Genomic DNA, 27965 nt, shown 5'->3' with positions numbered 1-27965 from the left:
AGGGTTATTAAACATTGGAATAGACTGCCCAGGGAGGTGGTGGATTCACCATCTCTGGAGGTGTTTAAAAAAAGGGTAGATGGGGCACTGAGGGACATGGTTTAGAAGTGGCTCTTGTCAGGGTAGGCTAAAGGTTGGACTCGATGATCTTAAAGGTCCCTTCCAACCTCAACAATTCTATGATTCTATTCTATGATTCTATGACAGGCTGAGAGAGTTGGGGGCGTTCAGGCTGGAGAAAGAAAGGTCCGTGGAGACCTTGGAGCCCCTTCCAGTCCCTCAAGGGTCTCCAGGAAAGCTGGGGAGGGACTCTGGATGAGGGAGGGGAGCCATGGGACGAGGGGGAAGGGATGAAGGGGGGACGAGGGGTGAAGGGGACGAGGGGGGAAGGGGGGGGCCGTGACCTCTCAACCCTTCAGCCGGGGCAGCCCCGGCCGAGTCAGGTTCCCGCTCTCAGGCTCCTCTTCCCTGGCGCTGGTGGATCTTCCATGCTGCAGGACCACAAAGGGCCAAGGGGGGCTCAGGACGAGCCACCCCCATGGGGCACCCGTGGCCACCACTGCCCCTGGGGGCAGTGAGTCCCCAGGGCCATCATGCAGCATTGCCCAGGACCAGCACACTCATGAGGAAGACCATGAGGAAGAAGACCCACATGAAGAAGCGGTCCATCACCTTGGCCACCTTCTTCCACTCGCCGGTCCAGCGCTGGGAGGCTTGGTGATGCCGGCAGCAGCTGGCGACGTAGCCCATGTTCCTCAGCAGGCCATCGTGGTGGCACAGGCAGCAGTCCCGGGGACAGCCCCCTGCCTCGGCACCCACCTCCCCCTCCATGGGGCTCTCCCCCAGCCCCCCAGTGTCCTCCCTGCACGCCTGCCTGCCCAGCACCCGCCGGGGGCTCTTGCAGCTCTCGCCCACCTCGTAGACACAGCAGAGCCGGGCCATGTGGTGGAGGATGAGCCACCTGGCCCAGGGGGGCACGGGCCGGGGCCCCGGGCCGCAGTGGTGGACGTTCATGATGAAGATGGTCAGCGCGGTGGAGGCCGTGATCATGGTCATGGTGGCGATGTAGTACTTCCCTGCGTGGGTAATGGGTGGTGATGCCGCGGTGGGGTGGGGAGAGACCTGTGCCCACCTCCCCCCATCGAAACCCCCCCTGGCATGGGGGGGTGCCCACCACCCCGGTGCAGACGCCCTGGTCCCATGGGAGGGTCCTGGGTGCCATCAAGGCTCACCGATGAACGGGACGCTCTCCGAGGGCTGCGTGCTCTCCACCACCAGCAGCTGGAAGACGGTGAGGGCCAGCAGCACTGTCACCCCCAGTGAGACCTTCTCCCCGGAGTCGGCCGGCAGGTAGAAGCCAAGGGGTGCCAGGAAGGAGACCATGATGCAGGGCAGGAGCAGGCTGAAGATGTGAACATAGTGACCAAGGATGAGGAAAAGGCTGAGGTACTTAATGCAGTCTTTGCCTCAGTCTTCAGCAGTAGGACCAGTTGTTCCCTGAGTACCCAGACCCCTGAGCTAGAAGACAGGGATGGGGAGCAGAATGAAGCCCCTGTAATCCAAAGGGAAACGGTGAGGGACCTGCTTCAGCACCTGGAGCTGCACAAATCTATGGGGCCGGATGGGATCCACCCAAGGGTATTGAAAGAGCTGGCGGAAGTGCTCGCCAGGCCACTTTGCATCATTTATGAGCAGTCCTGGACAACCGGGGAGGTCCCAGCTGACTGGAGGTTAGCAAATGTGACACCCATCCACAAGAAGGGCCGGAAGGAGGATCCGGGGAACTACAGGCCAGTCAGTCTGACCTCGGTGCCTGGGAAGGTCATGGAACAGATCCTCCTCAGTGCCATTACACGGCACATGCAGGAGAACAGGGTGATCAGGCCCAGTCAGCATGGGTTTGTGAAGGGCAGGTCATGCCTATCAAACCTAATATCCTTCTACGATAAGGTGACCCACTTAGTGGATGAGGGAAAAGCTGTGGATGTTATCTACTTGGACTTTTGCAAAGCTTTTGACACCGTTTCCCACAGCATTCTCCTGGAGAAACTGGCTGCTCATGGCCTGGACAGGTGTACTCTTCGCTGGGTAAAAAACTGGCTGGATGGCCGTGCCCAGAGAGTGGTGGTAAATGGAGTTCAATCCAGTTGGTGTCCGGTCACAAGTGGTGTCCCCCAGGGCTCGGTGCTGGGGCCGGTTCTCTTTAATATCTTTATCAATGATCTGGATGAGGGGATCGAATGCACCCTCCATAAGTTTGCAGATGACACTAAGCTGGGCGGGCGTGTTGATCTGCTTGAGGGGAGGTTGGCTCTGCAGAGGGATGTGGACAGGCTGGACCGATGGGCTGAGACCAATGGTATGAGGTTCAACAAGGCCAAGTGCCGGGTCCTGCACTTGGGTCACAACAACCCCATGCAGCGCTACAGGATTGGGGCAGAGTGGCTCGAAAGCAGCCCGTCAAAAAAGGACCTGGGGGTGTTGGTTGACTGCCGGTTGAATACGAGCCAGCAGTGTGCCCAGGTGGCCAAGAAGGCCAACAGCATCCTAGCCTGTATCAGGAATAGTGTGGTGAGCCGGACTAGGGAAGTGATCATCCCCCTGTACTCGGCACTGGTGAGGCCCCACCGCGAGTACTGCGTTCAGTTTTGGGCCCCTCGCTACAAGAGGGACATTGAGGTGTTGGAGCGTGTCCAGAGAAGGGCTACAAAGCTGGTGAGGGGTCTGGAGGACAAACCTTATGAAGAACGACTGAGGGAGCTGGGGTTGTTTAGCCTGGAGAAGAGGAGGCTGAGGGGAGACCTTATCACCCTCTACAACTCCCTGAAAGGAGGTTGTAGAGAGATGGGGGCTGACCTCTTCTCCCTGGTGACAAGTGATAGGATGAGAGGAAACGGGTTCAAGTTATGTCAGGGGAGGTTTAGATTGGATATTAGGAAACATTTTTTCACTGAAAGGGTTATTAAACATTGGAATAGGCTGCCCAGGGAGGTGGTGGATTCACCATCCCAGGAGGTGTTTAAAAAAAAGGGTAGATGGGGCACTTAGGGACATGTTTAGAAGTGGCTTTTGTCAGGGTAGGTTAAAGGTTGGACTTGATGATCTTAAAGGTCCCTTCCAACCTCAACGATTCTATGATTCTATGTAGAAGGAGGCGCGGCGGCGGAGGAGCAGCGTGTAGGTGACGTCAGGGTAGGGCTCGGAGCAGCAGCCGTAGGTGATGACGTTCCTCGTGGCCGGTGTTATAGATTGTGGCCCAATAATTGACAGAAACCAGTCCAATTAATCAAATTAGTTTATTAAGCAAGCGGCAGCAAGCAAAACAGTGCTGGGCGGCCGGGGAGTCTTTGCTCCGCCAACGGTGCACACCCACTTCCCAAAAGTAGTTGATTATATACTCTTCTGGTTCCCGTATATGTGTCAATCCTGGTATATTCTGTGTCTGAGCGACGTGTTGCTAGGGGGTCGGTCTTGTCCCGCCTCCTGATGGTGGTGGGGCTGAAGGCTCCTCATCTTTATCAGTGTCCTTGGGGAGACTCTTTTCAGCTTATCTCACAACTTAGCTCTTCCCTTTGAAGTGTTAAAACACACCAGATGCCTGTGATTTAGGCCTTGAGGTATCAAAGTGCCCCAGACAGAACGCTGGATGCCTGCGATTTAAGTATGTGAAGAGTCGAAACAGTGTAAGTTTTCACCAGCCTTTAAGAAAGCCTGATTTGATTAACAAACATGATTCTATTTATTACAATCCCCCCCCCCTTTTTTTTTTTTTTATTTACCATTTTGTTCATCAAATCTTTGGAGTTCAGCGTGACTTAAAGCTAATGTTTCTTCTATTGCTGGTTCCTGATCTAATGACTCGTATTTAGCCCTGAGAAGCATTAAATGGGCAGCTTCCAGTCTGCCCTTTACAATTTCAATTACTCTGTTCAATATACAAGGGCCAAATGTTAATCCCAAAATTAATAGTAGCATAGGTCCCGCAATGGTAGACAATAGCGTAGTCATCCATGGGGAATAATTGAACCAGGATTCATACCAACTTTGCTGTGCTTCTCTTTCTTTCTTTCTTTTTTCTAATCCTTCTCGTAGTTTTGTCATGGTGTCTCTAACTACTCCAGTGTGATCTGCATATACGCAGCATTCCTCATCCAGAGCAACACACAACCCCCCTTGCTGTGCAAACAATAAGACACCTACAAGATTTAGTAAAATTAAAATTAGAGTGTGGCGAGAAGGGTGGAAACCCGGCCGGCTAATAAGTTTAGTTTGAACACTCACTCCAATTACCCAGTCCTTTTCTGGGTACCCTATCACTCCTCCCGGGGCATTTCGTGCGATTCCCTTGGTTAACACTGAGGCAGTCCTCCCAGTGTCTTTGTACAGTCCCACTCTTTGGGTTCTGTTCTCCACAGCTTTGTACTCCTCTGCCTCGCTCGTCAACTCGGTTGCTTCGAGCCACGAGGGGTATCATCTTCTCGGCAGCAGGGGTAGTCTTCAGGAGAATAAATGCAATTTTTAGTCGCTTGCTTCTGTGCATTTCAGGTGAATCGCACTGAACCCCTTTAAGTGTCTTGCGACAACACACTTTAATAATGTCAATTACAAATGGAGCAGGTTCGCTAGGGTGATAGCAATAGTACTCGGGTTTAATACCCCGTGCAAATATCTCCCGCCATTCACTAGATTGCTCCTGGATTTCACCATTAAATATTTTTATGTTTAGAGCCAATTTGGTGAGCTCATGCTCTTTGTCCCCACAAGGTTGGCAAACCCCTCGAGGGGGTATCCCGTAACGGCAATGGGTCCCCCTCCGTTCTCGACACCCTTTACAAATAAAACAAATAAGAAGGATAACAATTACAGCTCAGAATGTCACACTTGATTCTTATGTCCCCTGTATCACCGTAACCGTACCCCACCGATATGCTGTAGTCGCTCACTTGTACCACAGTTATATGTGTGTCCATTTACAACCTCCGGAAGGCCATCTTCAGATCTCCAGGCGGGCTTGTCACTTCCCAAGAATAGTTTTTTTAATGGTCCTTTTACGCGGCTCGCATGAGTCCAGCCTCTCTCTGCTGTCCGGATGGCTGTTTCTGTGGTGAGTAAAACGAGATAGGGCCCTTCCCAACGGGGGTTAATGAGGACTCTTTCCATGATTTGATTAACACTTTGTCTCCTGGCTTTATGTTATGCATGGCTACATCCAAGGGGGGTCTCTGTACTACTAAGCCCTTATTCCGCAGCTTTACTCTCCTAGCCATGAGTTGAATTATATAAGGTCTAATTTGTGAATTTTCAAGTTGGGGGTGGTCCTGCGGAATTTCTAAATCGTATGGCATCCCATATAACATTTCAAAGGGGGAAATTCCTACATCAGTTTGGGGCTGTGTTCTTATATTCAATAGTGCTAAGGGGAGGCACTTTACCCATGACATCTTAGTTTCTAACATCAATTTTGTGAGCTGTTTCTTTATTTCCCCATTTACTCTTTCTACCTTTCCCGAGCTTTGTGGATGCCAGGGAGTATGATATTCCCATTTTGTCCCCAAAGAGGAGAGAGCTTCCCTTGCTATTTTTGAAACAAAATGGGAGCCCCTATCAGAGTCTATTACCTCAATGGATCCATACCTAGGGATTATATTTTCCAGCAAAGTCTTCACTACGGTTTGAGCGGTGGCTCTAGCTGTTGGGAAAGCTTCCACAAAATGGGTTAGGTGGTCTATGATTACTAATAAGTATTTATATCGTCCCACCTTTGGAAGTTCAGTGAAGTCTAGCTGGATTTTAGCAAATGGTCTGTGAGCCAGTTCCCTTCCCCCCAGGGCTTTTTCCCCGTAACTGATGTTTATTGACCCTTTTGCATGTCATACATTCGCTAACTATTCTCTTTGCTATATTGTATATACCAATGCACACATACTTTGTGGCAAACTGACCCACTAACGCCTGAGTTCCCCAATGGGTGTGCTCATGGAATTTTTGCATGATTTTCAAAGCCAGAGGTTTGGGGAGAACTTCCCGGCCATCCGGGAGTTTCCACTTTCCTTTTTCTGTCTCCCTGATTCCCATCTGAGTCAGCTTATCTTTTTCCTGCACTGTAAAACTCAGGATTGAGTGAATTTTTCCATGTAGATGGCAATGGCTATACTTGGGGTTGTCACACTCATCATAAATTAGACATCTGCAAGGGACTGCATCGATTCCAAAATCCTTCCAACACTCATAACATGGGAATTCGTCTGATTCCTTTCCACAAGTTATACAGTCCTCCCGAGTTCTTTTAGTCTGGATCACCATTAATGCCGCTCTTTTTGCTTCTTGATCAGCAAGATTGTTTCCTCTGACTAATGGGCTTAATCCTTTTTGGTGTCCTTTTAAATGTACTACGGCTATTCCCGCTGGTCCTCGTAATGCTTGTAAGACCTGGATTATTAATTCCTGGTGTATTAATCCTTTTCCTTGAGAATTTATTAAACCCCTTTCTTCCCAAATTTTTCCAAAAGTATGCACTACGCCAAAGGCATATTTTGAATCCGTATATGTGGTTCCAATTTTACCTTTTAAAAGTTGCAAGGCTCTTAATACAGCACATAGTTCACAAGCCTGTGCAGACCAACTAGGACTTAGAGGTCCTGATTCTATTACACTAAATGTTTTCCCATCAATGATTGCAAATCCTGATTTTCTCTTTCCTTCAACTACCCGGGATGATCCATCTACAAATAGCTTTTCTCCTTCTCCAAGTTCTTCCTCATCTAAATCTGGTCTGATTTTTGTTTGCTCCTCAATGTTGTAAAGACAATCATGACTTATTTTGTCACTCGGCTCCCCATACAAAAACTGTGCTGGATTCTGCACGCTTGTTACCTGGAGTTCCAGTTTGGGAGAGGAAATTAGGATGCCTTTATATTTTAGGAGCCGGGGCATCTGTTATCCGTTTGTCAGCTTTTTGTTGCAAAATTCCCCTGATGTTGTGAGGTGATAATACCCTCAATTCTCCTCCAAAGGTAATTTTATGGGCTTCCTCTACCAAAAGGGCTGCGGCTACTACCACTTGAAGGCAGGCAGGCCAACCCCTACTTACAGGGTCCAGGAGTTTAGATAAGTATCCCACAGGTTTCTTTCTTCCTGCCCATTCTTGTGCTAATACCCCAAATGCGGTCCCTTCATCAACATTGATAAATAGATAAAATGGTTTCTTTACATCTGGCAGGCTCAAGACTGGGGCATTTACTAAATCAGTTTTTAGTGTTTCTAATTGTTTATCATCATCCTCCGACCATTTCAATAATCCATCCTTAGTTAATTTGGTATAGAGGAACTTCACCTTTTTGCTATAGTTCTCAATCCATTGCCTGCAATAGCCAAAGAGACCTAATAATTGCCTAACCTGTCTTTTAGTTCTAGGAGCCGGTAATGACAATATGCCATTCACCCTTTCGGGGTCTAATTTCTTAGTTCCCTTGCTTAGTCTGTGTCCCAGATATTTTACTTCTTTCTCAACAAATTGTAGTTTTGATTTTGATACCTTCAATCCTTGTAAACTCAAAAAATTTAGTAACTTAATACTTTCCTGCCTCACTTTTTCTTCGCTATCACCAGCTAGGAGCAAATCATCCACATATTGGACCAGTGTGACTCCTTCGCTTAACTCATACCCCTTCAGGATTTGTTCTAAGGCTTGTCCGAACAAGTTCGGAGATTCGGTAAAGCCTTGGGGCAATACCGTCCGCCGTAATTGTTTCCGATGGTTATCTGGGTCTTCCCATTCAAAAGCAAAGTAATCTCGGCAATCTTCTTTGAGAGGGCATGCCCAGAATGCATCCTTCAGATCTATTACACTATACCATTGATTATCGGGCCCTGTTTGACTCAGGAGGGTGTGTGGATTCGCCACCACCGGGAATCTAGCTATTGTTCTCTGGTTAATTTCTCATAAGTCATGTACTAACCTATATTTTCCATCCGGCTTTTTTTTTTTTTTTTTTTTTTACAGGCAGGATGGGAGTATTAAAAGGAGACATACAGGGTTCTAGCAACCCCTTTTCAAGTAATCTTTGGATCTCAGGTTTCAAACCTAGCCTCCCTTCTCTAGGAAGGGGGTATTGTTTTATTCTGACTGGTATTTCTGGGTTCCTTATTGTTACTGAAAAGGGTTCAATATCTAACTTACCTACTGTTTCCGGGGTGTACCAGACTTCAGGATTTATTTTCTCTTCATCTATTACTCGTAAGGGACACAGTTTAATTTTTTTTAGTGTTTCATTTTTTACTTCTAAACCAATTCCTAATTCAATCATCAAATCTCGGCCCAATAAATTATAGTCTGCTTCAGGCATGAGTAGCAGGGACCCCACCCCTACCTTAGAATGGGTTTCAAAAAACACATCCTTTATTACGGGTATTCCAAAAGGTTCTCCTTTTGCTCCAATAACCTGTATAGTCGCCGAGGATATTTTACATCCTTGGGGCAATTTTTGAACGGTAGATCTTTCTGCTCCCGAGTCCACTAGGAACTCAATTTCTTGTTGCTGGGGACCCACTTTTAGTTTTATCAAGGGCTCTCGTGTTGTTTTTTTTTTTTTTTTTTTCCCTCGGGTTCCCAGCAAATAGAGCCCCTGACACCCGTAGTCTTTGAACATTTTCTCATCCATCATTCTCTTTCTGCAGTCCTTTTTAACATGCCCTTTTCCTCCACAATAGAAACAAACCACAGTTTCCCATTCTCTCCCTCTTAAAGGTTTTTGGGTCTCCTGTCTTATCTGGCGAACTTCAAACCCTTTTCCAGGGGTTGACGTCCTTTGCCCTTCTCTGACTGCAGCTACCAACATTCTGGCTTGTTTCTTATGTATTTCCTCCTCCCTGCGGACATACACTTTCTGGGCTTCCCTTAACAATTCATCCAAACCCCTATCCTGCCAATCCTCCACTTTCTCCAGCTTCTTTCTAATGTCCGTCCATGATTTAGCTACAAATTGGGTTTTTTCCTACCTCCCTGTTTCTTCTCTCTCAAGTGATATAGATTTACTCTAGTCTCTGACCTTATCCACAAGTGTGCATATTCACTCTCCTCCAGGCTAAAGGGTTCCTTAGAATTAACATAAATATGTAAAGCCTGGCATATCCAATCTTCAAAGGACCCAAAAACGGGCCAATACAGGTGGTCACTTCTAATTTGTTTCCCACCCCAAACTTCCATACAATAACGTATCATTTTTGCTTTATCCTTACCCTGCCTAGAAGGGTAATCATCCCAATATTTAATCATTAATCCTAACGAACTGTCTGGCGGTATCTGGGGTAACCTAACCTTAGGCACCGACCCACCCATGGGATCAGAAGGCTTGCTTTTCTTCTGTCCCATCTTCCGGAGTGCCTTCACACACACACACAATCTTTTCCCCCTGTTCCTGGCCCAGTCCCTCGCGGGAGATGGGAACCGCACTACTAAGGGGTCCGCACTTGCTTCGTCCTCAAGTGGACGTCTCACACAGGCACACTCCAGGATACCCAACCCCAACCGAACGGATCACCGGCCTATACTTACTCACTCCTGAGTCTTCGTTCGGGTCTTCGTGCACAAAGTTTACGGGGTTGCCGGCTTTTATTTGCTTGCTGCCGAATTTCGAGTTCGTCGGTAGAGGTTTTGGGTGTAAAAACCCCCAACAGGGGCCGTTTACTCAGCGGGGCACCCCCCCTGTGAGGTTTACAGCCAAATTGCCTCTATCCGAGTCACGGCACCAAATTTGTTATAGATTGTGGCCCAATAATTGACAGGAACCAGTCCAATTAATCAAATTAGTTTATTAAGCAAGCGGCAGCAAGCAAAACAGCGCTGGGCGGCCGGGGAGTCTTTGCTCCGCCAACGGCGCACACCCACTTCCCGAAAGTAGTTGATTATATACTCTTCTGGTTCCCGTATATGTGTCAATCCTGGTATATTCTGTGTCTGAGCGACGTGTTGCTAGGGGGTCGGTCTTGTCCCGCCTCCTGATGGTGGTGGGGCTGAAGGCTCCTCATCTTTATCAGTGTCCTTGGGGAGACTCTTTTCAGCTTATCTCACAACTTAGCTCTTCCCTTTGAAGTGTTAAAACACACCAGATGCCTGTGATTTAGGCCTTGAGGTATCAAAGTGCCCCAGACAGAACGCTGGATGCCTGCGATTTAAGTATGTGAAGAGTCGAAACACTGTAAGTTTTCACCAGCCTTTAAGAAAGCCTGATTTGATTAACAAACATGATTCTATTTATTACAGCCGGCATGCCCAGCGCCTCCCACTCCAAGTTCTCCACGAAGTCCGTCAGGTCCCCGGTGTGCAGCCGGTTGCGGAGGTCGATCTGGTTCCCGTTGTAGGTCCAGGAGCCGAAGGTGAGGCGGCACCGCTGCCCGTCGAAGGGCAAGTAGGAGACATCCACCATGCAGGAGCTCTTGGTGATGGCGGGCGAGTCCCACGTGATGTGCCCGTCGGAGCGCAGCACCACGTTGGTCTCCACCGAGCCGCCAAAGCCGTCGTCGGCGCTGGGGGAGGGATCGCTGTGGGGCCAGGATGGCCCCAAGCCCCACGTGGGGCAAGGGTCTGCGGGGCCGGGGCCGAGCACTGGTCCCCAACCCCGTGTCCCCTCCCCACGTCACCCCCAGGAAGAGGGGGCTCGCTGCCCCTGGTCACCCCCGGGGTGGCACATCCCAGCTGCCAGGTGGGTGGCACACCAGGCTGATGCCAGCACCTCCTGCCGCCGCCTTCTCACCCAGTCGAGGTGACCGTCTCCCCACATCCCCCACACCAGGACCCCCCCTGCTCCCCGTTGGCAACACCCCCAGCCCCAGCCTCAGCCCCCCCAGCTCCGGGAGCAGCCGGGGGGTGGGGGAGGGCGAGCAGCACCCACTCGTTGTAGAGGATGATGATGTCCGGCCGCAAGACGTAGCTGCTGGGGATGCGGATGCTGTTGATGCCGCCGTAAGCGTCCTTGTCCCAGGCGAGGTGGGTGTCCAGCCAGGCCTGACGGACCCACAGGTAGGAGGTGAGGACCTGGTTCCTCTCCTCCTGCTAAGGGCAGAGGGTGGGGTGGGGGACGGGGACGGGGACAGGGACAGACCTCACTGCCCCCCTGTGGAATAAATACTACATTGGCTAAAAACACAAAAGTACAGCATTGTTCACACAGGAAGGAAAAGTAGAAAATCAAGAGGCTTCTGAGGGAGAAAACAGCCGCAGCTGGCATGAAGAATACAACACCTGTGGTTCCCTGATAAGCTACATGAGGTACGGGATGGGATGCAATTATTCCGCGGCTTTACCTTAGGATGTATAGCGGATACGGGAATGGGATGATACCAGGAAACAGATAAGCTGCCAATTAGCTGCCCGCTCCATACTCCGAGCCAACATTTTGCCAAATTTTCATGAAATGCTGTCCTTTGTGCGAACTTTGCTTGTTAGAATGTCATTATAATACCAAAACACACCTCCACCCCGAAGGCTACCCGCCTCCAAGGTGCGACCGCTCCTTCTTGAGCCTGCGCCCTGAGCTTCTCGTAAACTAGACCTTTAACTGTGAAGCGAGAAAAATTTAAACCACTCATGATAAAAGTATGTACGACTAAAGTCACTCAAACTCCACCTCGAAGATAACAAATAGTAGAAAAATAACCCGAGAGAGAGGGGAAACCCAGGGAAGACACCATCGCAAAGAATTCCATCACTGGCTTCTGGGAGCAGGCGACGGGCTGAGCCTCTCTTCCCCCCCATAGGGACACCTTTGGGTAAGACCTAGATTATACCGAGGGCTTCCTCGGGAAACTTAGAAATTTCTCTAGAGACTCTCTTTTCTACATGTATAGCCAGGCTGTATCGTTAGAACTTTGTCCCGCGTTTTGTAGATGTAACAATACTTTCATTTGCACGTGCTTTGCAGACAGTGTATTTATCACCGGCTGCCCTAAGAACCTATCTATCTGTTGCTTAAATAAACTGCACTTTTTGAAGTAGCTCGTCCTTTTAGTTTCTCACCGAACGCGACCAAAGACTCGAGAGTGGCCGTGCTAGTTCATGAGCACGACTGGACTGAAGGTGCAGTCCAGTAGTAGTGTATCCATCCAGCCAGCCAGCCAGCCTGTCCAGGGCCCTCTGTAGACCCTTCCTTCCCTCAAGCCAATCAACACTCCCACCTAGTTTGGTGTCGTCTGCGAACTTACTGAAGGTGCACACAATCCGCTCATTCAGATCATTGATAAAGATATTAAACAAAACTGGCCCCAAAACTGAGCCCTGAGGGACACCACTGGTGACCGGCCACCAAGAGGATTTCCCCCCACTAATCACAACTCTCTGGGCATGGCCATCCAGTCAGTTTTTAACCCAGCAAAGAGTACACTTGTCTATGCCACGATTCGCCAGCTTCTCCAGGACAATGCTGTGGGGGACGGTGTCAAAGGCCTTACCAAAGTCCAGAGAGACAACGTCCACAGCCTTCCCCGCATCCAGCAGGCGGCTCACATGGTCATAGAGAGAGATCAGGTTGTTAAGCAGGACCTCCCTTTCCTAAACCCATGCTGGCTGGCCCTGATTCCGTGGCTGCCCTGCACTTGCCGTGAGAGCTCACTCAAGATGATCCTCTCCACGATCTTCCCTGGTACCGACGTCAGGCTCACAGGCCCGTAGTTCCTCGGATCCTCCTTCCGACCCTTCTTGTAGATGGGCGTCACATTAGCCACCCTCCAGTCATCTGGTACCTGCCCTGTTGACCAGGATTGTTGATAAATGATGGAGAGAGGCGTGGTGAGCTCTCTCGCCAGCTCCCTGAGTACTCTTGGGTGAATCAGTCGGGACGGACAAACGACAAGACTCTCCTTGAAACGTTAAGTTAAGCTCTCTCTTTATTACAAACTTGGCTTTCTTATATATCTAATCTTTTGTTCACGCTCCGTTCACGTGTTCTTTCTACGCTTTCAGTTGGTTAGGTTACATAGCACACGCGCTCGTAGCTACAATACGATTGGTTATTGAAATCCTGTTCGCATTGCTCAAAATCTGGCTTCCTCACAGCCTAACTCTCCTTGTTCTCTGAAGCGATCTTCTTCTTTCTCCTTTTTGTTACTTTGCCCTTATATGACGCAACTCGCGGCCTTCTTACGGCTACACTGCAATCTCTATCTCTTCTGTCAAAGGGTCTACGGGCCCGCCGCATCCCCCGACATGTATGTTATTGCATGCCTTAGTAGATTGCTCTGTGTTATGCCCTGTGAGACTAAAATGAACCCAGCAGAAGCGGTCTCTTGAGCAAGGGGGTGGAATATGGGAAAGCAACGGCAGATCGGCGAGGAGGATTGTAAATACACTCAAGGGACTCGCACCTGGGTGCTGGAAAACACATATATCACACCAATCGTTATTCAGTCTCGGGTGCTGGCAAGAAAAACGTTTGGATGACATAAGCCTGTGATGGACTCACAGACACCTCATCTAGCTGCTTGAGGATCTTGGCCTGTTGTGGAAGAAGATCAAAGCACAGTACCAGCAAGAACAGGGAGTCCGCATGCGCTCTTGCTAACGAGGACTCTTTTGCTGCCAAGGATTCGTGATAACAAGGACTCTCTTGCTGCCAAGGATAAGTTTAACAATGCTACTAGTACCGCTATTTCTGAGTTGTTGCTGGATGTAGATAGTATTCGATATGCGATGTTGCAAAACAGAACTGCTACTGATTTTTTGCTTTCAGCTCACAGACACGGTTGTCAAGATTTTAAAGGACTGTATTGTATGAATCTAAGTGACCACTCCAAATCCATCCATGCCCAGTTGCAGGAACTGCACCGACCGAACCAGCAACTTGTGGAGACCACTGGGTGAAATCTCTTTGCTGGATGGACTTGGGGGTGGGGTTGGTTGAAGCAAATTATACTCATTGCCTGTGTGGAAGGAATTTGTCTGTTATGTTTAGTATGCTGTTTGCCGTGTTTAATAAGCATCATACGATCAGTTGTAAATGCCGCTTTGCATCGTACCCTCGTACGAGTTGTAGAATATGTTGCTCTAAAAACTATGTGTGTATCCATGAGAACCCGACCTTCACAGAAGAAGCTAAGACGGGATTACAACAATGGAGTCACGTATCAGACAGCCGCTGTTAGCAAAGCTGGATCATGAGTTTGGTGAGACTCGCTGCATACGCTGGCCACGCGGGCAGCGACTCTGGCCTGTACTTTTCTACTCAGTCCAGTGCAGGAGAGTCTGGTGGGACTTGCTGCGTGCACTGGCCACGCGTGCAGCGGCTCGAGCCTGTACTTCTCCACTCAATCCAGTGCAGGATATAAGGGGGCTGTCTCGGGTCAGAGACGGGGAGAGAGACATGAGCGAGGGGGAGAGAGACATGAGCGCACTTTGAAGATACAGGGGATGCCCTGAAGCACTGTGTCTGCCCCCGCCCCCCCCCATAAGTTCTATGTTCATTAACCCCAACAGCTCCGAAGGCATTACAGCATGTTGCAAGATAAGATATAGTCTACTACTGCTGCAAGACGCATTGAACACCTTCCTACAAGAATTTCAACTTTATGCCCTGATAGGACAGTGGGATGATGCACTCGCAAAGAGCCTGACTGCACTAGAGTGGGTATTTTTGCCACATACCTTTTCAAAACCAGTAACTACGATGATTGAAATGTTACCGCGATTGTTTTTCCAGGGTCGTCTGTGCTGTCAGCAGCTTTCTGGAATGGATCCAAGCCACATACATGTCCCCACCAGAAAGGATGACCTTGACCCTTGGTTATCACAAAGTCTTAACCTCCTTAGTACATTATATTGGGCAAATAAATTATTCTTTCCCCTGGCACAGACTATTACAGTCACTTTCACAAATTCCTTTACAGCCGTGCATCCTGCTAGCACCAAAGCCTCTTGATGGCACCTGTTCGGTGTTTGCAGATGGTTCAGGGACACAGTAAAGGCTTTGGACTTATTTCAACAGGAACTGCTAAATGTAGGCAGAATCTCAATGTGTTACTGGTATTGTTCAAAGACTTGAAGGAGCATTTATAAAACAAGTAGAGAACCAATGGTTATTTAGTCTCTTACTGCAATTACTGTTGCTTTTATGAAAAAGACAGTTTCCTTATTTTATTGTCCACATACGCTCTCATAGCTGTTTACTTGGCCCGTTAACTGAGGGAAACACAGTTGCGGATTATCACACTGTTGGTAACAACTCCCAACATTATGCAGCAAGCTAAAATGTCGCATGATTTTTTTTCATCAAAATGCGAAGGCATTGAGGAAGCAATTTTCTTTGACACAACAAGAAGCACGTGATACTGTGTGAACGTGTGCCGGTTGTCAGCAGCTGGCTCCTCTGCCATCCTTTGCGGGGGTTAACCCGCGAGGGCTTACACCTGATGAACTTTGGCAATCCGATGTTACGCGCATTATGGAATTTGGACATGTTTCAGTTGATTTGTTTTCACACTTTGTTGTAGCTACTGCTCATACAGGAGAGAAGGCTTGTGATGTTATTCGACATTGGTTGCAATGCATCGCAGTCGTGGGAGTACCGAAAACTATAAAAACTGATAATGAACCAGCTTATGTGTCCGCTAAAGTACAGGTCTTTTTTTTTTTTACAAATACGAGGTATTAAACATGTCACCAGTATTCCTCATTCCCCGACTGGGCAAGCAATTGTGGAGCGTATGCATCATACTTTAAAAACCATGCTTGCTAAACAAAAAAGGGGGAATCCCGTAGGTATGACACCTCAAGAGTGAGTGTATAAAGCAACTCATGTTTTAAGTTTTCTAAACATGTCTTCTTTGTCATCCACAGCAGTAGAGCGACATTTTGTAAGAAGTGTTGAATGGCCTGAACAACCGAAGGTGTATTATAAGCACCCTAAATCGGGGTGCATGCTAACCACAGATAATACTGCAACAAATAGAAGTTGTGAGCAAGACAATTCTGTAATGATTTGTACTTCTCATCCGTCTGTTTGCTTCGGCTCAAAATGCAAGTATACAAGAATGTAATCAATCTTGTTGTGTAAAGTTAACGCTAGTAAGGTATAAAACAGCAGTAATATGGACAGGGAATCGGCAAAACGCATTAAAAACACGTCTTTCTCTGTATTGTGATTGGGAGTACAACTCTCGAAGACTTTGTGTTACATCTCTCCCCTGGAATACGTTGCTACATGGCTGAGAAATGGTTAAACACCATCTTCAAGGTGCTTTTGACATGTCGTTGCAAGACAATATTCGTCCTTTACATGACCAGCTAAAAGCTCAAATACTAAACATTCAAGACTTAATGAACCGCAATGTATTTGAAATATTACAAAAGGATTTCTCGTGGGTAAATCCAAAGAAATTGGCTTTCTGGGCTAAATTTAGGAATCTGGGTATTTATTGCCTTAGCAGGGTTCTTCTTGATTCTGTTTTTAATTGTGTTTAGTATGATATATAACCTGCTAAGAGCATCACAACGAGTAGAAGCACAAGTCATGGCCACCTTGTTAATAAATGGTCTGGTGTTAAACAAAAAAGGGGGAGATGGGGCAGATCTACGAGCAGAGGCCTGCGTACGGCCAAAGACACAGTGAGCAGCGCACACAGTAAACACAGAGCCAAGAGAACAGTTCGTACCTTCACTCCATCCTGTGACGACCATATAACGTTCCCGAATCTCGGACAAAGAATAGGGCTAAGTATTCTTCCTTCGCTGGGAACAGCCATGGCATTGAATATGTTGAATAAGATAGGGTGTTGGGCAAGTAAACAGATAAACCTTGCAACTGAGATCATATCTAGCTTGCTCACTGATGTTGATAGCATTCAGCATGCTACGTTGCAAAATCGAGCGGCTATTGATTTTTTGCTGTTAGCTCAGGGTCATGGATGTGAAGATTTTGAAGGTATGTGTTGCATGAACCTTTCCAACCACTCATCATCCATTCATAAGCAGTTGCGGGATCTGAAGGATAACATGTCCAAATTAAAAGTGGTCAAAAAGGTTTCGATGATTGGTTAAGCTCATGGGGTATAACGGGATGGTTATCAGATTTACTAAAGCAAGGGCTCATGCTATTGTTGGTTATATTACTATTGGTTATGGTAGCCTCGTGTGTTCTCCGCAAAGTGACTGACATGATAGAAAATGCCATGCATAAGGTCTGGCTGGCTCAAGAAGAAAAAGGGGGGATTGTAGGAATGTGTCTGAGAGAAAATGGTCATGTGAGCCAGCCTCCCTACTATGAGAGATTAGAGTAAGAGCAAAACAGGTGGTAGAAGATGGAATTAGTACATGGCAAAAACGGGAACTGAGAAGGCAGAAAACATGTTGTGCTAATGACTAAGCAATTTACTATGCGAATTCTTGTAACCAATCTGCTGTGTGAACGAACTGCATGGACAGCGCGTGGACAGCGTAACTAGCTAATCAGAAATAAGCGAGTCGCATGTACGGCGACAACACAGGGTATAAAAGGTGATGATCTGTGCTTAATAAATGGCTTCTGTTGGTTCACATTGGATCGTCTGGAGGCCAGTTATTTCTCCTCACCTAGCCAGCCTCGGAGCAGATCTCTGGGCGGTAGTCTTAAATAGTCGTTTAGCCCTAAAAAAGACCTGCAACGTATTCAGGAGACATAACACTAGGAACATGCTGGTTTGAGCATCCCAAGGATATTCAAAATTCTCAAAAGCTGTCACGCCTGACCCGAAGGAGAAAAGCCGTTTCCATCAGAGGTGACATGATAAGGGAATGACTGAGACAAAGGGGCTCCAGCAAAGGCTTGTAGAACATCTCTTATCACACAGACAAAAGGACAAACTGATTCCTACTGCATTAGCGTCTGGAAGGGTAGTCATACATTTAACCAGGGCTAATGACATTGAGCAATTTTTTTACCAAAAAGGAAAGAAATCAACCAGTCAGATAATCCCTTTAGGTGTACCATAAAGAGAAGTAAACAGCGGCAGGACATGCGGGAAGAATTTTAGGCGCCTCGCACAGACCGTGAACCCTGGAGTACCCAACCAACGGGAAAGAGGGGAGGGAAAAATTGGGCCGGGATTAGGAAATAAAAAGGTGTGGTGTTTCAAGAACGGAAAGTGTGCCTACTTGCTAGGTCACCCGCTCTTGCAAGAGCGTGAACAAAAATGTGCTTCCCAGAGGATTCTGCCTGAGCCTATTTCATTCGGACCGGAACTTATTTCTCCCACCATTCTGTGTGTCCAGAGAAGGGCAAGGGAGCTGCTGAGGGCTCTGGAGCACAGGCCACGGCGCCGGGCCCTCAGCCGCCCCACAGCCGGGCGCAGCCCCGCCAAAGGCCCCGGCCCCGGCCCCGACCCCGGCCCACAGCGGCGGCCGATGGCGGCGCTCGGGGGTTCCCTCACAGGACGCAGCGGTGTTCCCCCCCTCCGATTATTAACCGCTCCTCATTTTTCAGACAGGCAGAGATGATCTGTTACCGAGAATCCCAAGGGAGATCAAGAGAGACTTCTGGGCCTTGGGATGACTAGGAAAGGGCTCAGGAGCGCAAGTCGTGCTCTCCTCTGTCGTTGCAGGCACAGGGAAGGATGAGGAAAGCAACAGGAAGAGCCCGCAGATCAATACCTGGCTGCGAGCCTGGTGTCAGCGGCAGGACTTTGGGGTTTTTGATCACAGCATGGTTTGACAGGACAGCAGGCCTGTTGGAGACAGATGGGATACACCTGCCTCAAAAGGGGAAAAGGATCCTTGCACAGGAGTTGGCAGGGCTCATCAAAGGGGCTTTCAAGTAGATTTGAAGGGGGAAAGGGATGAATCCGGCAGCAGAGACGCAAGGGTCATTGATGGGTTAGAAGCTACGGCTGCGCCTGGGAATGGTCAGGTAGGAGTGAAGCCTTCTTCCAGCAAAAAGGTGTCAGGATCAGCAGGCCAGCTGAAGTGCTTCCACACTCATGCCTGCAGCATGGGCAAGAAAGAGGAGGAGCTGGAAGCCATTGTGCAGCAGGACAGCTATGACATAGTCGCTGTCACGGAAAGGTGGTGGGCTGACCCGCACGACTGGAGTGCTGCATTAGATGGCTACAAACCCTTCAGAAGGGACAGGCAAGGAAGGAGAGGAGGTGGGGTGGCCCTGTATGTTGGGGAGTGTTGTGAACATTGAGACCTTAATGATGATAAACACTGGGGTTGAGTGTTTCTGGGTAAGAATGAGGGGGAGGGCCAAGAAGGCTGATATGACGGTCTGTTATAGACTGCCCAACCAGGACGGAGAGGCAGGTGAAATATTCTGTAAGCAGGTGGGAGAAATCTCACGATCACTGGCCCTTGCCCTGCTGGGAGACTTCAACCTACCAGGTATCAGCTGGGAACACAATAGAGCTGAGAGGGAAGAGTCTTGGAGGTTTCTGGGGTGTGTGGGGATAAATTCCTGACACAGCTGGTGAGGGAACGCACTAGGGAAGGAGCCCTGCTGGACCTGCTGTGTGTGAACAGAGAAGGACTTGTGGGGGATGTGATGTTGGAGGCCGTCTTGGGCACAGTGACCATGAAATGACAGAGTTTTTGATTCTTAGAGAAGCAAGGAAGGGCGTCAGCAGAACTGCCACCATGGACTTCCGGAGGGCAGGCTTTGGTCTTTTCAGGAGCCTGCTGGAGAGAGTCTTCCTCTAGGTTTGGCTCAACACCCAGAAGAGAAGTGAAAAACTGTCTTCTCAATGGAAGACGACAGCGAAGCTGAGCAGAATCGCTGGGCTCACCTACCTGATGTCTGTCTGAGACGTGTCTTCTATCGGTCAGACGACAGGGACAGATGTAACGCTGTCTTGCTCTGTAAAAATGGAATGGGGCCCTGCACTCGGGATCCCTCCCTCCTCCACGAAAGATGAAACTGGAATTTGGACTACTGGGGGAAGCCCCGTCTTACCAAGAAAATACTCAATGGCTTTGGCTAGGCGGTTTTGTGATAAAACACATGGAGGGATGACAATTTTTAATCAGATTGAGAAAATGTGGACAGCCCCCGGAAGACATGTGGCAGTAAAGGGGATTGTGAGTTCTTGGCCCACATGTTGGAAGTTTTCCGGTGCAAAACCCAAGCAGGAGGCTGGAGGGCAACCATGGTCATACTTCCCATTCCAAAGGCTGCAGATGGGTTATGCTGACGTGCCTCCTGTGGGAGGCGTTAAGCACCTGCTGGTAATCATGGATCAACCCTCAGGAGGAGTAGAAGCTTTTCCTACCAGGAAAGCTGATCCCCCAGGAATGGTCAAAGCACTTTTGTGGGAAATCATTCCCAGATACTGACTGAAATGAAACCAGAGGATCAGACAGGGGTTCTCATTTTTCAGCAGGAATACTAAATAATATCTATAAAAGTTCAGCCTGGAGAAGAGAAGGCTCTGCGGAGACCTTCCAGCCCCTTCCAGCCCCTCAGGGGGCTCCAGGAAAGCTGTGGAGGGACTCTGGATGAGGGAGGGGAGCCATGGGACGAGGGGGAAGGGTTTTCCACTGCAAGAGGGGAGATTGAGCTGAGATCTTGGGCAGAAATTCTTGGCTGTGAGGGCGGTGAGCCCCTGGCCCAGGTTGCCCAGAGAAGCTGTGGCTGCCCCATCCCTGGAGGGGTTCAAGGCCAGGTTGGCCGGGGCTTGGAGCAAGCTGGGCTGGTGGGAGGTGTCCCTGCCCAGGGCAGGGGGTGGCACTGGGTGGCCTTTAAGGTCCCTTCCCACCCAAACCATTCCCTGAAGGGGTCGGGCCCTTCTCCTTCTCCCTCCCTTCTTGTTATGATTTGAGAAACCCACCACAATTTCTTGTCCTTTAGACAACTACTCTGTCGCCCGATGACCCCTCCTCACCGTGGAAGAGGAATTGGGGAAAAACAAGGAAACATGAGGGTTGCAATAGAAATCGATTTAATAGGATAAAATTAAAGAATTAACATTAATAATGCTAAAGAAGCAGCGTCAATCCCGATATCAATATCAAATACCCAAGGACTACACCCAGCCCATTCCATCAGCAGGAAGCCGTGCACTCCCAGCAGGGGACAGCCAATGGGGGACACCGTGAGCGCTGCGGCTTTGGGAGGAAGGGAGGGGCTCAGGGTTCCGGCACCGCAGCAAGGAGTTCTCTGCACCGCCGCCATCAAGGCAGAGTGGAACTACACAGCAGACTTTATAATTTGTACTGAATGTGATGTTCGTTCTATGAAATAGACCTGTTGGCAGCCTGGGGCAAGTGCCCTCCTTGTCTTGCTCTTCCTCATCCCCTGCTGCATGTCACCAAGGGGGGCTCTGACTGCCTGTGATGTCACAAAGGGGGGCTCTGACTGCCCCATGATGTCACAAAGGGGGGACGTGCCCCCCTGCCACACTATAAAAGGGGGACGCGGTCCCCACTGGAGCCGTCAGCGGATGCTGGGCACCGCAGTCTGGCATTGTCTGGGCAGACTGCAGCCTCGGCCTCTGACACCCCAGCAGTCTTGCGGGTCCCGTCACTGGGGACCCAGGAGGACACTGGGGAGCCACATCGCGGTTCTGTGCTGGTGACTGGGAGCACCGCAGCCACACCGGAGTCGGTGCCATGGGGCGCTCTGACGCCGTGTCTCCCCTGGGCCCTCTCCTCCTGATTGTGATGGGGCTCAGCGTGTTCTCATCTGTGCTGCAGAGCAAGCGGCTTCAGGTAGGTGACTGTTGCACCACACTGTGCTGCGGCGTGGGGTGGCGAGGGATGGCATGGGGTGGTGTGGGGTGCTGTGGGGGGCTGTGGTGTGGGACTGGGAGGTGCTCCCGTCTCACCCAGCTCCTTGGGACCTTGCAGAAGTGGTGGAAGAAGAAGAGTAAGGAGAAGCGTCAAACAAGCAAGACAGGAGCCCGGCCAGAGAAGCAGAGCGGTGAGTGGCCCCAGCACTGAGCACCCTGCAAACGGCCGACACCCCACGGCAGCCCTGAGCCGGGGCTGTGCCGGGGGCGGCGGCCGCTCAATCTGTCTCCTCCCTCTGCAGCTTCTCGGGCAGTGGATGGAGGAGTGGAGAAATCCCATTCGAAGCAGGAGAAGCGGTGAGTGTGGGGGAGACCCCAGATGCTGCCCCAGACCCTCACCCCGTGCTCTGCCCCTGCCTGCGCTGGGCAGCCCTGCCCACCGGCCAAGGAGGGGTGCTGCCCGCAGGTCCCGCTGGGCTCCGGGGTGCAGCGGGGTCTCTTTCTCCTCCTCTGCAGGGCGAGTGTGGAGGCCGTGAAGAGGAAGCATCGCTCCCCACGGGCCCCGCTGGCCACCATGGACTCTGTGACTGACAGAGGCTCCTCTTCCCTCAACTCCCTCTACTCCTTCCCAGAGCCCCGGCCTGGTGCGATGGCGGAGCTGGCAGCACTCGACCGCTCAGGACCCCGCCATCCCCCAAGGGCTGTCAACGGGAGGGTGCAGGAGCCAGGGCCAGCCCTGTGCCAGGAGCCCCCACTGGAACTGCCTACAAGGACCAAGCAAGAGCCGGTCCCCAGGGAAAGCAGGGACAGGGCGCAGAGCCCTCTGCACACGCAGCCTTCACCCTGCAGCCCCCCAGCCATGGCCTCGGACCAAGGGGAGCTGATCATGGAGCTCCTCCACTGTTTCGAGTGCACCCAGGAGATGGCCAGGCAGTGCTGTGAAATGCTGAAGGTGCTGCAGGCCCGTTGGCAAGGGGCAGCGGGAGCCTGTGATTGGAACCTCCCCGGGGAGCCCTTCCATCCCCTGGGCAGGATGGAGGCGCAGCAGGAGCTGGGGGCCACAGTGAAGCCCCAGCACCTGGAAGCGGAGCGGCCGTGGGTGGATGCAAACACAGATAAGGCTGAGGATGGGGACATGGACAAGGAGAAGGACACGGGACCAGACACAAGTGTGAAGGAGAAGGAAAGGAGCAGCCCTGTGGAGCTCGGCAGGGGGAGCCTGGCGGAAGTGAAGAGAAACAGCAAGACGGGGCCGGGCGAGAACAACTCCATGGGGCCAAGCACCAGCAGCCCCCCAGGCTCAGGCAGGAGCACCCCCATGGATGCAGAAGGGAGGAGGGACAGGGCGCAGAGCCCCATGAATGTGCTTCCGCCGCCCAGCAGCCCCCCAGCCAAGGCCACGGACGACAAGTTGCTCTACTTGGAGCTCTTGGACACTGTCAAGATCTTGGAGGAGGAGAGGCAGCAGCACGGCGAGGTCATGGACAGGGAGTGTGACCAGGCGTCCCCAGGGCTGTGCCCGCTAGGACGGTGCCTGTGTCAGTGCTGCACCCGGCTCTGGCACCGCCTGAAGGACTGCTGGAGACGCTGCTGCCGGCCACGCCGCGTTGCTTCAGCAGTTTCCCGCAATGGGTGGGAAGGGTGGGGCCGGGAACCCCCTAGAATGCCCCTCTTCTGAACCAATAAAAAAGTCAATATTTTCTCTATCCCTGTGACTGTCAGCAGATCAGTTTTGTCCCTTGACAGGAGCAGAGAATCAGTTTTGTGTAAGGACAACAGTATATGCTACAGTAATCCCAACTCTCCCATGGAGATCATAGAATCATAGAATCTTCATGGTTGGAAACGACATTTGAGATCATGGAGTCCAGTCATTGTGCAGCAGGACACCTATGACGTAGTTGCCGTCACGGAAACTTGGTGGGCTGACTTGCACACCCTGCGGGAGCACAGCGCTCATTCCCTGTGCACCTTGAATATCCGATGTCATACCCACGACCCTCATGGGCAAGTGGTCCGGGGAACGTCGTGGGCCAACTTGGCCAAGAGAGCCCCAAAACTGTGCGTGAACCTCTTCTTTGAAAGAGTCACGAAGCACGATCACCTAGCCAGGATCCTGCTAGCGGAGATGCCAGTCAGCAGCATAAGAGTCTGCGGAGCTACAGTTTCAGAGACCCAGGCTGGAGAATGAGACGCACCCTCACCAACCTCCTCCCAGCCTCCTGGCGTGTTCTGCAGGTACGGGAACCCAGAGGGACATCTCACCGCGGTATCACAAAGCTAAGCAAAGTGATCCTCCAGGCCTTCTGCATAGCAGCGCTCAGCAGGAGGAATTCCTGACCACTTCAGTGTTATGGCCAGAGGGTCATTTTCATAAGCGAGCCACTGCGGTGTTCCACTCTAGCCTGGTTGAGGTCGTTGTCCTTGTCCAGTTGCGATGCCCGTTATGCCAGTCTTCACTGTCAGGCTGATGTCAGGTTGCCCTCATAAAAAGCTAAAACACCCAAAATACTGGTGCTGGGATGTCAGCTGTGAGCAAAAAGAGCTTTTCAGGCAGGAAAACCTCAGTTTGGTGAAACCGCTTTAGGCTTCTTCTAGTTAGACATGTTCACGTTTAGTAACTGGTAACTTGCTTATCCTTTCCGATGTTTCTGAACCCCACCCTTTTGCAGGGAAATCTGCGTATGAGGAGAAGAGTCTGTACACCCTGTTTGCTTGCGGAGCTGTAGCCTGCATCAGCCTGCACTCGTGGTTCTGCTCCCTTTTGGCAATACACAAACGTCTAGAGCGGATGTAAATTAACTGGTGCCCATGTCACAGCCCTGTGGTGTCACGCAGGATGCGCCACCCAAGGTGTGCAACAGCCTTGACCCACGTCAATGAGCATCAGGTCTTTGCACGCCTGAGGGAAGCACATGGCCTGATGGTTGCTGACAGCGCTCTTTAGGTTCTGTTGCGCTGCAGAGCTTCCAATGAACAGGCGGGATCTGCAAAGCTTTCTAGAAATTGTCTTTGGATCTACTCTCGTACCGGGGATAATTTCCAATATGTCAAATAAGATCATGGCATGAGCTGAGGGTGCAGCATCTTCTAACGGTAACAGAAGTTGTCTATCTCTTAGGGTGGGGTGCAATGCTCAAGGGCCCCCCCATGTCCACGGGAGAGTTGGGATTACTGTAGCATCTACCGTTGTCGTTACCCAAAACTGATTCTCTGCTCCTGTCAAGGGACAAAATTGATCTGCTGCCAGTCCCTTCTGTTGGTAGTATTGGGAAACTTGTTTATTGAATTCTAGTTACTGCGCTCACCAGTTCTGTTGAGCAGCACTAACAACTTTTGTTCTTTTTGGAAGGAATTAACACTTCAGTGGAACAACGACCGTGAGCTGCTGGACGATGAGCTGCTACAGCTCACCTTGTCATGCCACAGGCTGTTCTTTCTGGAAGTGTGGGCCTTTCTAAGTGTCACCCCCGTGGAGAGGCTGCTCCAAAACCGGGCAGAAAGGAAATGCAGTTTGGCTACTCTAAAGGTAAGACTTTGTGCTTCAAAACTCCCATTCCCTTCCTCTCTCCAATAGCCAGAGAAAGGTGAGGTCCCCAGGGCCAGAGAAAGGGCGGTTACGGAAATGCTAACATAACTACCTTCCCTAGGTTACGTTTTAGCATTGTAACGAGCCTGAGAACTACTCGCAGAAACGGGGCTTTCCGACCTCCTCAGCCAGGTACAGAATGCTGCAGAGGCTGAACAACAAGCCCCAGCAGTTCCACGAGTCCTTCCTAGGCTGGGGTTCCCTCTGTCTCCTCTAGTTCAAGCTGGGGATTCTGAGTCACCTGCCAGCCCCGGCGCTTACGTCTACGCTTAAGTCGAGGCCGGGGGGTTGAATCCCACTAAACTGCAAAAAGATGGAAGCACATCTCACTCTTTAGGGATGCTGTGTTGAACTGGGCCAGACCACGACTGTGGCTGGTGTACACCATGCTGTCATGCTGCTTTGCATGCCAGATGCTGAATTCAGTGGATCCTCCCCGATGTGTGCAGCTCCCAGGGGTGCCTCGCTTCTGGGGGTAAAAGGAACCTGGCTCTCCCCAGAGATTCTTCAGCAGGAGATGGTGTTTTCCATCAGTTTGGAGTGAAAACAGTCACACCTCAACATTTTACTCCAAGCCAAGGCATTTGGCTTCTCTGGGTTCCTCATTAGTCACAGAGGCTTCTTGTTGTCATGAAATTTAACGGGCTGAGCGTGCTCCGTGTATCTGAGAGACACGACCCTCATTCATTCGTACAGGTCGGGATTTACACAGCCCGACAAGAGCCTAGTGAAGAGGCCCACAGAATCACAGAATGGTAGGGTTGGAAGGGACCTCTGGAGACCCTCCAGTCCAACCCCCTGCCAGAGCAGGGTCACCCGGAGCAGGTTGCACAGGAACGCGTCCAGGTGGGTTTGGAATGTCTCCAGAGACGGAGACTCCACCACCTCTCTGGGCAGCCTGTGCCAGGGCTCTGCCACCCTCACAGGAAAGAAGTTCCTCCTCATGTTTAGGTGGAACTTCCTATGGTCAAGTTTGTGCCCGTTACCTCTTGTCCTGTTGCTGGACACCACTGAAAAGAGCCTGGCCCCATCCTCCTGACACCCCCGCTTTCAGTATTTCTAAGTGTTGATAAGATCCCCCCTCAGTCGTCTTTTTTCCAGACCAAAGAGACCCAAGTCCCTCAGCCTTTCTTCATCAGAGAGGTGTTCCAGTGCCCTCATCACCCTGGTAGCCCTTTGCTGTCCCCTCTCCAGCAGTTCCCTGTCCTTCTGGAACTGGGGAGCCCAGAACTGGACCCAGTGCTCCAGACGCAGCCTCCCCAGGGCCGAGCAGAGGGGGAGGATGGCCTCCCTCCACCTGCTGGCCACACTCTTCTTGTTGCCCCCCAAGATGCCATTGGCCTCCTTGGCCACAAGGGCACATTGCTGGCTCATGGTCATCCTGTTGCCCACCAGGACTCCCAGGTCTCTTTCCACAGAGTTGCTCTCCAGCAGGTCAGCCCCCAACCTGGACTGGTGCAGGGGGTTATTCCTCCCCAGGTGCCGCACCCTACGCTTGCCCTTATTGAATTTCATAAGGTTCCTCTCTGCCCAACTCTCCAACCTGTCCGGGTCTCTCTGTATGGCGGCACAGCCTTCTGGTGTGTCAGCCACCCGCCCCCCCAGCTTTGTGTCATCAGCAAACTTGCTGAGGGTGCACTCTATCCCTTCGTCCAGGTCATTGATGAATATATTGAAGAGGACTGGACCCAGTACTGACCCCTGGGGAACACCACTCGTCACTGACCTCCAACTAGACTCTTTGCCCCTAATCACGACCCTCTGAGCTCTGTCTTTTAACCAGTTATCTGTCCACCTTATCTATGTCCATTTATCTAACCCACACCTCCTAAGCTTCCCTATGAGGATGCTGTGGGAGACCGTGTCGAACGCCTTGCTCAGCTCTTGCACGCTAGTTAGAGGAGGTTCAAATACCTGATTGACTCAGAGATTAATCATTTTGCTGTCGTCTACCCAATGGTATAAGCCAGAGGAAGCGAGAAGAACACCCAGTGCCATCTGCACGCAATGAATGCATCCTTTGGAGGGCTCTAGGAAGGGATTTGAATCTCGACAGCAGTGCCTCTGAACGAGAGAGACCTTTACAGCAAGACAGAGGCAAGGGACAAGGTTGCGCTCCACGCGTTAAAATGTTGGACTTGGGAACGGGCCTCCTACATCTCCAGCATCATTTCTTCTTACCCTTGCTTTGTTTTTCCTCGCCAGAACCAAAGGAAGCAGCGAGCCCTTTTCCACCCTTACGGGCATCTCTAGGAAAAATAAGGCCCCCTCTTTCTTCAGCACCTCTCATTGTAGAGCTTCAAACACCTTACCAATGAAGCCCAGCGCGCTGTTTCCAATTTACAAAGAGGGAAACCGAGACGTGGGGTGATGTCCTGGTTTAACTTCAGCCACCAACAAAGAAACAGGCGGCCGCTCGCTCGCTTCCCCCCTGCCACGGGAGAGGGGTAGAATGGGAAGAAAAAGGCAAAACTTGTGGGTTGAGATCAAGGCAGTTTAACAGAACAGCGAAGGAAAGCAGAAAACCACAACAATAACGCTGTTAGAGGAATGTACAAAACACCATGAATGTACTGCTGCTCACCGACCGGACCCGGGAAGTACCGCTGTCCCGTGCCAGCTCCTTGGGAAAACTGACCCTATTCCTGCCAGAACCGGGTGTTTTCAACCCTTTGTTCTATACCTTCAACGTCAT

General features: G+C 50.7%; 1 protein-coding gene across 1 annotated transcript; it reads right to left on the bottom strand.

The window, feature by feature from the left end:
- Nucleotides 1-407: 407 nt before the first annotated feature.
- On the bottom strand, nt 408-27965 carry LOC134511244 (neuronal acetylcholine receptor subunit alpha-10-like). Its single transcript, XM_063324895.1, has 8 exons — nt 27954-27965; nt 10890-11041; nt 10260-10524; nt 7589-7593; nt 3145-3229; nt 1233-1410; nt 613-1076; nt 408-413 (listed from the first exon to the last, which is right to left on the bottom strand). Exons 1-8 carry the CDS (start codon nt 27963-27965, stop codon nt 408-410), a joined length of 1167 nt encoding a protein of 388 aa, XP_063180965.1.

The sequence above is a fragment of the Chroicocephalus ridibundus genome, chromosome 1 (genome assembly GCF_963924245.1).
Source record: "Chroicocephalus ridibundus chromosome 1, bChrRid1.1, whole genome shotgun sequence".
Classification (NCBI taxonomy): domain Eukaryota; kingdom Metazoa; phylum Chordata; class Aves; order Charadriiformes; family Laridae; genus Chroicocephalus; species Chroicocephalus ridibundus.
Note: the sequence above shows the minus strand (reverse complement) of the source record. Positions and strands in the feature narration are given on the sequence as shown.

Coding starts and splice junctions, on each gene's coding strand:
- LOC134511244 (XM_063324895.1), bottom strand. Junction 1,411..3,144: donor GCCGCCGCGCCTCCTTCTAC/ATAGAATCATAG, acceptor CACTATGTTCAC/ATCTTCAGCCTGCTCCTGCC. Junction 1,077..1,232: donor GGAGAGCGTCCCGTTCATCG/GTGAGCCTTGAT, acceptor TTACCCACGCAG/GGAAGTACTACATCGCCACC.